We start from the raw sequence: 9,490 nt of genomic DNA on the forward strand, positions 1-9,490 counted from the left end.
GTCAAACATCAAAACAATAAAAATGAAAATAAGAAATTTCGGTGTGTTCAAAAAGGAAAGTGTGCTTCTTTTATACCATAAAGTAAGTATTAAAACAAATTTCTTCCGATGTATACTTTTTATTTTTCTGATAGTATGTAGTAGGATTGAACCCATATAAATTTGTCAATGCTATTGAATTTGCATAACATTTCTTAGTTTTTTATTAGTGTGAATTTTTTCATATCCACACTTAATTCATCTACTACATCTTAACAAAGTGGTGGCGTCTACCTATATGTTTTGCTTGAGAATAAAAAGGAGAAGTCCATGCAATGTGTGAGACACTTTTGTTGTCACAATATACAACAAGCTTTTATTACTTGTGTCTGATTTTGAATATTAACCTTTGAATCCAAATAGCATCTTACAAGCTTCAATAGTCATGGATCCAACTTTTGTAAAAGATAGAGCTAGAATATGCTACAACTTGGATAACCAACTTATTGACCCTCGTGCAGGTGTAAACACATATACAGTATTTGATCTCCTTGATCAAGATCACCAACAAAATTTGAATTGACATAACATTTATCAACCAATTATGCTTCTTTGAAATATATGTAACACCTAAGATTCTTCTTAGTAACACTATAATGCTCTCCACCCAAATTCACCATAACATTAATGATCACTTCCATTATGTAAGGTTTGGCCTTGAACAAATCATAACATACATAAAGCTTCATGTCATTGCATACAAAGCATAAGACATTTTCCTCTACTTTATTATTAGGCTCGTACTTGAGAATTATTAGAAAAATAAGATTGTTTTGTCAAACAAAGAGAAATGAATTAGTTTTTGTTGGAAGTTCCACATCGACTAGAGATAAGGCCAATTTATAATATATAAGTGAGGTGCAAGCCTCACCTTACAAGCCGGTTTTGTGAGGTTGAGTTAGGCTTAAACCCTACTTTCTAATATGGTATCAGAGCTATAGTTGGAGTCTATCCTAGCGAAGGTTTTGTGGGGTTGAGTTTTTAAAACTTTGTCAAACGAAGATGGTGGTTTTTAAAACTTTTTCACAAAATAACATCTTTTTAATTATTTTTCAACTTAAAAAAACTATAATGCAATTATTTTGAAAATAATTGATACAAAAATTATAAAGAAATGCAAAGGGAGATAAAGGAAAGATAAATAACACATAATTTTATATTAGTTTCAATTCAATCAAATCTACATCGAGTGCTCACTTTATATCCCTTGAAAAACTGGTTTCACAATCAAAAGTAAAGTTTATACAAAGCTAACCAGTAATTACAAATAAACCAAAAGATATCAACCTTAATCAATTTTAGATATTAAAGAGGATGTTTATTCTATCTACTCTTGTATCATTTCAAGAGAATATTAGCCTTATATACAATGCAAAACGAGGTTTGCCTTATATCAACTTTATTCAACAACCACCTAAAAACATTATTGGACACCTAACAGCAACAGCACAATTATCAAATTGGAGCATACTCAAGAAAGCAAAAATGAAAAAAATTTACTAGAATAAAAACAACACTAAAACTTTGTGAAGTCAGTATCACTTCGTTAGACTACCATCACCTTATATTTTCTTTTACGACTAATATAAATAAAATCAAGTTATCTACTTCAAAATCAAAAGTTTAATATATAATTAACCTAAATATCTCAAGATAATTTTTATAAAGTAAATATCCCTCCAATACACTAAATGTCATATCATAAAATAAACATTATATATTCTTATTACATTCCAACTTAATTAATTTAAATATTAATAAATTTCAATTCATCATTAGTCATCATATTATAATAATATGTTGATAAAATATGACAATTTAGTGAAAAAATTTGCAAACAAAATCTTTCAAGCACAAAATTAAACCATAACTGCATCGAAAATCGCAATGTTATATTACATTACCATTTTATTAAAATTCAGGATTTGTGGTACTAATACAATTTCTAAGTCAACTATCTCTTCCCACGCATTTAATGAATTAATGTGGACTAAAAAATTCAGGATTTGTGGTACTAATACAATTTCTAAGTCAACTATCTCTTCCAAAAAAATTTAATGAATGTGTACCAAAAAAAAGTGACAATCTAAACATTGAATTTAAGGGCACATTAACCTTGGGCATTTCTGAATAAAATAAAAATTGAATTTTTTGGCACGTTCACGTTCTTGGTGAGACAATCTAAACAATGTAACCGTAATGATTTATTTAATATGGCAACTGCATTTAACTCACAGAACTTTTATTCAGATCACGTGCAATATGACATGCATTATGCATTCAGATCAACTTTTCTTTCCAACCATTTTTTCCTGGAAGATATAACTACCATTTTCTCTCATTTTCTTGCTCTTTCCCTTCGTGTCTTCTTTTCATTCATTGACCATAACTTCATTGTCATCCATGACCAGAATGTCTTCATTCAGATACCAACCCATTTTTTAGAATCCATGCAAGCTTCCCCTGCAAACACAAATTCCTTGTTATTGTTTGTAGTTCAACTGTTGTACATTCATGATGTTGTTGGTCTCAACACTCGGTTCTCTTGCTCTTGGACATTTTGGTAGTAGCCTTCTGACATATTTAGTGAAGCCGGTTTTCTTGCATGGCTTCTCTGCTTTCCTTCATCTACTGTTATTGGTGGTGCTTTTAGTGTCACTGATGTGGAGGAAAGTCGCAGTTGGAACCAGAGAAAGTTCCACAAAGAACATTACGTTTGCAAAGGCTCCACTTTGTTCCTTTCTTGTTTCGGCTATCAATTTTCTACTATTCTTGGTTGATTACTTTTGTTGGTATAAAAATGGTTGGTCAGAAGAAAAGCTTGCGACCCTTTTGGATTTTCTGCTCAAAACAGTTGCTTGGGGTGTTGGTGGCGTTTGCTTGCACATGGAACTCTTCATTTCAAGGGAAAGAAGATTACCGTTCTTCTTCAGAGCTTGGTGCGTCCTTTATCTCGTTGTTTCCGGCTATTTCTTTATAATGAACTTTTCTCTCTATAAAGAAAAGCATTCTGCTTTGCCCCTTCAGAGCTTAGTTTCTGATGCTTTCTCTGTTTGTGTGTGTTTATTCTTCTTTTACTTGGAGTTGTTTGTAAAAAGTCAGGGTGGTGTAGAAGATAGTACTTTACAAGAATCTCTTTTGGATGCTGACTCAAGAGATGATGTGTTTGAGGCAAAAGAGACCAAGGGGAGTGACACTGTTACACCTTACTCTAATGCTGGAATATTTGGCCTTCTTACCTTCTCTTGGATTGGTCCTCTGATTACTGTTGGAAGGAAGAAGCCTTTGGACCTTGAGGATGTTCCCCAACTTGACAAAAGAGACAGTTTAATTGGAGCTTTTCCAACTTTTAGGGATAGGCTTGAGGCACAATGTGGAGCTATTACCACAGTGGACACACTTATGTTAGTGAAGTCATTAGTATTCTCAAGCTGGAAAGAAATTATTTTCACAGCCATCCTTGCATTGCTAAACACATTGGCTTCTTTTGTTGGTCCCTATCTTATTGATGGTTTTGTTCAATTCCTTAACGGACAACGAAAACTTGAGCATGAGGGCCTTATATTGGTGACTGCATTTTTTGTGGCAAAGCTTTTGGAGTGCCTCACAAGGAGGCACTGGTTATTTAGGTTGCAGCAGGTTGGAATACGAATGCGAGCACTTCTTGTGACAATGATATATAATAAAATTTTGAATCTTTCATGTCAATCCAAGCACGGCCACACTACTGGGGAAATAATCAACTTCATGACCGTTGATGCAGAAAAAGTTGGTGAGTTCAGTTGGCATCTACATGATCTGTGGTTAGTAGTTCTACAGGTTATAGTAGCCTTGTTGATTTTGTATAGAAATCTTGGGCTTGCTTCAATTTCTGGCCTTGTTGCAATTCTCATAGTAATGTGGGCAAACATTCCCTTGGGTTCAATCCAAGAGAAGTTTCATAACAAGTTGATGGAGTCAAAAGATGCACGAATGAAAACAACTTCTGAGATTTTGAGAAACATGCGGATTCTCAAACTACAAGGATGGGAAATGAAGTTTTTGTCAAACATAACCCAACTCAGAAAGATCGAGCAGGACTGGTTAAAAAAAGTTATATACTCGTTAGTCATGATCATATTTGTGTTTTGGTGTGCCCCAGCATTTGTGTCAGTTGTTACTTTTGGTACTTCTATACTTGTAGGAATCCCCCTTGAATCAGGGAAGATACTGTCTACACTTGCCACATTCCAGATTCTCCAAGAACCCATCTATAATCTTCCAGAGACAATATCAATGATGGCACAGACTAAGGTTTCTCTTGACAGGATTGCATCTTTCCTTCGTCTGGATGAGATTCTATTTGATGTTGTGGAGAAGCTTCCACAAGGTAGTTCTAATGTAGCAATTGAAGTAGTTGATGGGAATTTCTCTTGGGACTCGTTTACATTGCAAAACATAAATCTCAGAGTTTTTCATGGCATGAGGGTTGCTATTTGCGGTAGTGTTGGATCAGGCAAGTCTACTTTTCTTTCTTGTATATTAGGAGAAGTACCCAAGAAATCAGGGATTTTGAAGGTGTGTGGAACAAAGGCCTATGTAGCTCAGTCACCGTGGATACAAAGTAGCACGATAGAGGATAATATATTGTTTGGTAAGGACATGGAAAGGCAAAGGTATGAGAAGGTTCTTGAAGCTTGTTGCCTAAAGAAGGATCTAGATGTTTTGTCATTTGGAGATCAGACTATAATAGGAGAGAGGGGGATAAATTTGAGTGGTGGACAGAAACAGAGAATACAAATTGCTCGTGCTCTGTATCATGATGCTGATATATATCTATTGGATGATGTGTTTAGTGCTGTGGATGCTCACACAGGATCTCATCTTTTTCAGGTAACTCATTTTCTACTGTAATTTGTAGTAGAGTGTTATTATTCTATTGTATTCTTTGTATGTATTATAAACTGGAAACTTTCTCAAGCATTTTGTCTAATGTTCTCAAAGTAGCATGGCCATTGTACTAGTATTTCGTTAAAAGACCCTTTAAATTTTATGTAAATGACAGGAATGCTTACTCAACCATTTAAGTTCAAAGACAGTGGTTTATGTCACTCATCAAGTAGAGTTCTTACGTGACGCTGACCTTATTTTGGTGAGCAATTCTCAGAATTATGCTGTCATTAATTCAATTAGTTTGCTTTCCTTCTTCATACATTTCTCATCAGATGCTTTATTGTTAGGTCATGAAAGATGGAAAGATTATTCAAAGTGGAAAATACGATTATCTGCTCAAATCAGGCAATGATTTTATGGAACTTGTTGGTGCTCATAAAGAAGCTTTGTCTGCACTTGATTCAATAGATGGAGGAAAAGCGTCTGCTATAACAAGTACATCAAAAGAGGATGTAAGATTCGTTCTTTCTCAAGGCATTGAAGAAAAGGAAGTAAGGAAAAATGAGAAAAATGGTGGAAAAGATAACAAACATGATCCAAAAGGCCAACTTATCCAAGAAGAAGAAAGAGAGAAAGGTAAAGTAGGGTTTGCAGTTTATTGGAAATATGTAACAACAACATATGGGGGAGCACTTGTACCACTCATATTGTGTGCTGAAATTTTGTTTCAAGTTCTTCAAATTGGAAGCAACTATTGGATGGCTTGGGCAACTCCTATCTCATCTGATGCTGAGCCAACTGTTGGAGAAAGTGCCCTTATATTTGTATATGTAGCTTTGGCCATAGGAAGTTCTATCTGTGTCCTTGCTAGAGCAACACTTGTTGCCACAACTGGTTATAAGACAGCTACTTCACTCTTCAACAACATGCATCTCTGCATTTTCCGTGCTCCAATGTCATTTTTCGATGCCACTCCAAGTGGGAGAATCCTTAATAGGGTACGTGGGGTGGAACTATGGATGTCACACTATACATTCCATTTGTTATGATTTTGAGAAGAATATATGAATCCTTCATATATTTTTTATTACCATTGATTAGTTAACTATTAGTCACAACAACTTTGCTGGTTGTTCTCACTTTTCAGTGTTTATAGGACGAATTTTCTCAAAAAAATGAATAAATTCTATGCTCTTTTCAGGCTTCTACTGATCAAAGTGCAGTGGATATAGACATTCCTTTTCAAACTGGATCGTTAGCTTCCTCTATAGTCCATCTTCTCGGAATTGTAGCAGTAATGTCTCAAGTTGCATGGCAGGTTTTCATTGTCTTTATTCCTATCACAGCAATCAACATTTGGTATCAGGTATTTTTGTTTTGCACCATGTTGTCTTTGATGACAGGATATAAAGATGGACTGGATCATTTGCCAAATTTATTTATCACGCTTTGAGTTGACATCTTAAAAACTTACAATTCATCAGCAATATTATATACCATCAGCCCGGGAACTATCACGTTTAGTTGGGGTATGCAACGCTCCTGTCATTCAGCACTTTTCTGAAACAATATCAGGTGCATCAACCATCAGGAGCTTTGATCAGGTGCCAAGATTTCAGCAAACAAATATGAAACTGATGGATGGATATTCTCGCCCCAAGTTCAACAATGCTGCTGCTATGGAATGGTTGTGCTTCCGATTAGATATCTTGTCTTCCATCACATTTGCCTTTTGCTTGATATTCTTGATATCTATTCCACATGGATTCATAGATTCAGGTATGAAACTCAAATCCAATATCTTATTTACCAATCAAAAGTGTGTGTTCATAACAGGGCACCTGACCATAATCGCGGTACATTTTTTTTCTTGCTTTTGAAGGTATTGCTGGTTTAGCTGTAACCTATGGCCTTAATCTGAACATTACACAATCATGGATGATATGGGAACTTTGCAGCATGGAGAACAAAATTATATCAGTGGAAAGAATTCTTCAGTATACTTCAATTCCTAGTGAGCCTCCTCTTGTTGTAGAGGAAAACCGGCCACATGATTCTTGGCCATCGTGTGGCAGGATTGATATTCACAACCTGCAGGTAATTGGACTTCTTAATATGCTTGCATTTTATTATGTTCTTCTTTCGTTGTTGATTTACCAAAATTGAGCCAAGTTACTTGATGAAGGTACGTTACGCTCCACATATGCCATTTGTGTTGCATGGCTTTACATGCACGTTCCATGGAGGACTTAAAACTGGAATTGTTGGGAGAACAGGAAGTGGTAAATCAACTCTCATACAAACACTATTCCGAATTGTTGAGCCTACTGTTGGGAGAATTATGATTGATGGCATCAACATCTCATCCATTGGACTTCATGATTTGAGGTCTAGACTGAGCATTATCCCTCAGGATCCGACCATGTTTGAAGGTACTGTGAGAAGTAATATGGACCCACTTGAAGAGTACACAGATGAACAAATTTGGGAGGTGAGTTGGTTTCATTTGTCACACAAGAAGAGACTGGATTCTATCCAAAACATTTCACTTGTGGTTGTTCTTCAAATTAGCAGTTTCTTCATATTGGAATTCTCTTATGTAGGCCCTTGATAAGTGCCAACTTGGAGATGAAGTCAGAAGGAAAGAAGGAAAACTGGACTATGCAGGTTTGTCTCATAACTTTGTTGAACATAAATCTACATGAATTTAGTTTAAACATATTCAGAATGGATGCTGCAGTCTGTGAGGATGGAGAAAATTGGAGTATGGGTCAGAGGCAATTGGTATGTCTTGGTAGAGTACTGCTTAAGAAGAGTAAGGTCTTGGTGCTAGATGAAGCTACTGCATCAGTTGACACAGCTACAGATAATTTGATTCAGCAAACTCTTAGGCAATACTTTTCTGATTGCACAGTCATTACAATTGCCCATAGAATAACTTCTGTCATTGATAGTGATATGATTCTACTACTTAATCAAGGTGGGAAGAGGCTTTAACATTACATTCTTCTTTGAACTTAAATCACTTGAATGTACATTTGTTCATGATTTCAATGGACATTGTTGCAGGACTTATTGAGGAGTATGATTCCCCAGCAAGGTTGCTAGAGGACAACTTTTCTTCTTTTGCTCAACTTGTGGCAGAGTACACCACAAGGTCCAATTCCAGTTTTGACCAACTAAAATAAGAGTTTTTCCTTTTTTTCATCTTTGTTTGAATGACATCAAGTCGGGGAAATTACAAGGATAATCAGTGTGTCTTTACTTTCATTTTTAATAGAATATCATCCTATTATTCTCTTTAAATAACAATTGAAAAAACCCCAATGGTATCATTTTTAGCCAATTAATTTGTGGCTCAATCGATATCATAGGTTGAACTTGTGAGAGGGTATTAACTTCTAATGTCCCAACCCAAAATATTCTAAGTCCCTTTTTAGTTTGGGCCGATGTGTTCAAAGTGATCTTACCTTTTTCGAAAGTTATTGTTGTCCTATATTTCGTAAAAGACGTTTCAAGTTGGCCCTGTTCGCTTACAGCGTTAAAAATACTACCGGCCATAATGATGTGGCAACTATGACATGTCTAATTTTTTATTACGTGACAACTGTGACCCAATTGATGTGGCAATATTAATGTAGAAGGAAAGGAAGACACCGTGAAACCCTATTTTCCTAAGGACAGAAACCCTTGTGCTACCACCGTGAAACCCTAGTTGCCCCCGCTGCCGCAGAACGAAACATGCCACCACCAAACCCTCAGGCCAGTGTGTCCTTCATCTCCGTCTTCTTTGCAAAGAGCAAAAGCCTAGAACAAGAGCTTTTTCTTCGTGCATCGCTGATCAAACATGTTGTGCCACAATGGGTTGTCGCGAGTCAGAGTGTAGAATCATGAAGGCTCTCTCACATAAACATTGCACATCAATTAGGTTTGCTGTAAGACCCGAATAAAATAAAAATACCTTTTATTTCACTTCTTTTTATATTTTCTAGTATTATATAATTACTTTTGATAGGATATTGGATGATAAAAGTAATTGGGGAGATAAATTAAAATTAATTAAATATTATTGTCATTATTGTTAAAAAAGAATGGCTTAGGTTCTCACACCAAGAGGGGAGTCAATTGGTGATGCGTAAAAATATAAGCTTTCAAAAACTTTTTCGCAAAATAAGATGTTTTTACGCTGTTCTTGAATCGCAAGTAAAATTATATGTAATGCAGCAATTCACTTAATCAAATACACAAACAGTTTAATCGACTATAATGAAAAGTGTAGGGATTAGAAAATTCAAACGCTGGTTTTTATACTGATTCGGCCAAGCCTACATCCAGTGTCCTTCCAACCACAGGAAGCAAATGCACTATAAAGATCAAGGTTTTTACAGCGACCTCACGTCAAAAATGTAAAACACATCTCTAATCCTCTAATATAATATAGGCAGTAAACAATACAAACACGCAACAAGAACACCGTCTTCTGTTGTCAACCCCTTTGAGTCACCCTCAAAGTCAAGAACACAGTTCTTCTTCCTGCAAGCACCGCAGGGAATCCAAGCCAATCTTCACAGATTGCAAA

At 35.6% G+C, this 9,490-nt stretch overlaps 1 protein-coding gene across 1 annotated transcript; it reads left to right on the forward strand.

Annotated features, from left to right (window-relative positions):
• Positions 1-2,368: 2,368 nt before the first annotated feature.
• Positions 2,369-8,175, forward strand: LOC124824554 (ABC transporter C family member 3-like). Its single transcript, XM_047296988.2, has 10 exons — positions 2,369-4,911; positions 5,084-5,170; positions 5,259-5,909; positions 6,113-6,277; positions 6,396-6,690; positions 6,794-7,008; positions 7,097-7,402; positions 7,515-7,578; positions 7,652-7,891; positions 7,981-8,175. Exons 1-10 carry the CDS (start codon positions 2,554-2,556, stop codon positions 8,097-8,099), a joined length of 4,500 nt encoding a protein of 1,499 aa, XP_047152944.2. The 5' UTR covers positions 2,369-2,553; the 3' UTR covers positions 8,100-8,175.
• Positions 8,176-9,490: the final 1,315 nt, after the last annotated feature.

The sequence above is a fragment of the Vigna umbellata genome, chromosome 5 (genome assembly GCF_029865625.1).
Source record: "Vigna umbellata cultivar VRB3 chromosome 5, Vumbellata_1.0, whole genome shotgun sequence".
Lineage (NCBI taxonomy): Eukaryota > Viridiplantae > Streptophyta > Magnoliopsida > Fabales > Fabaceae > Vigna > Vigna umbellata.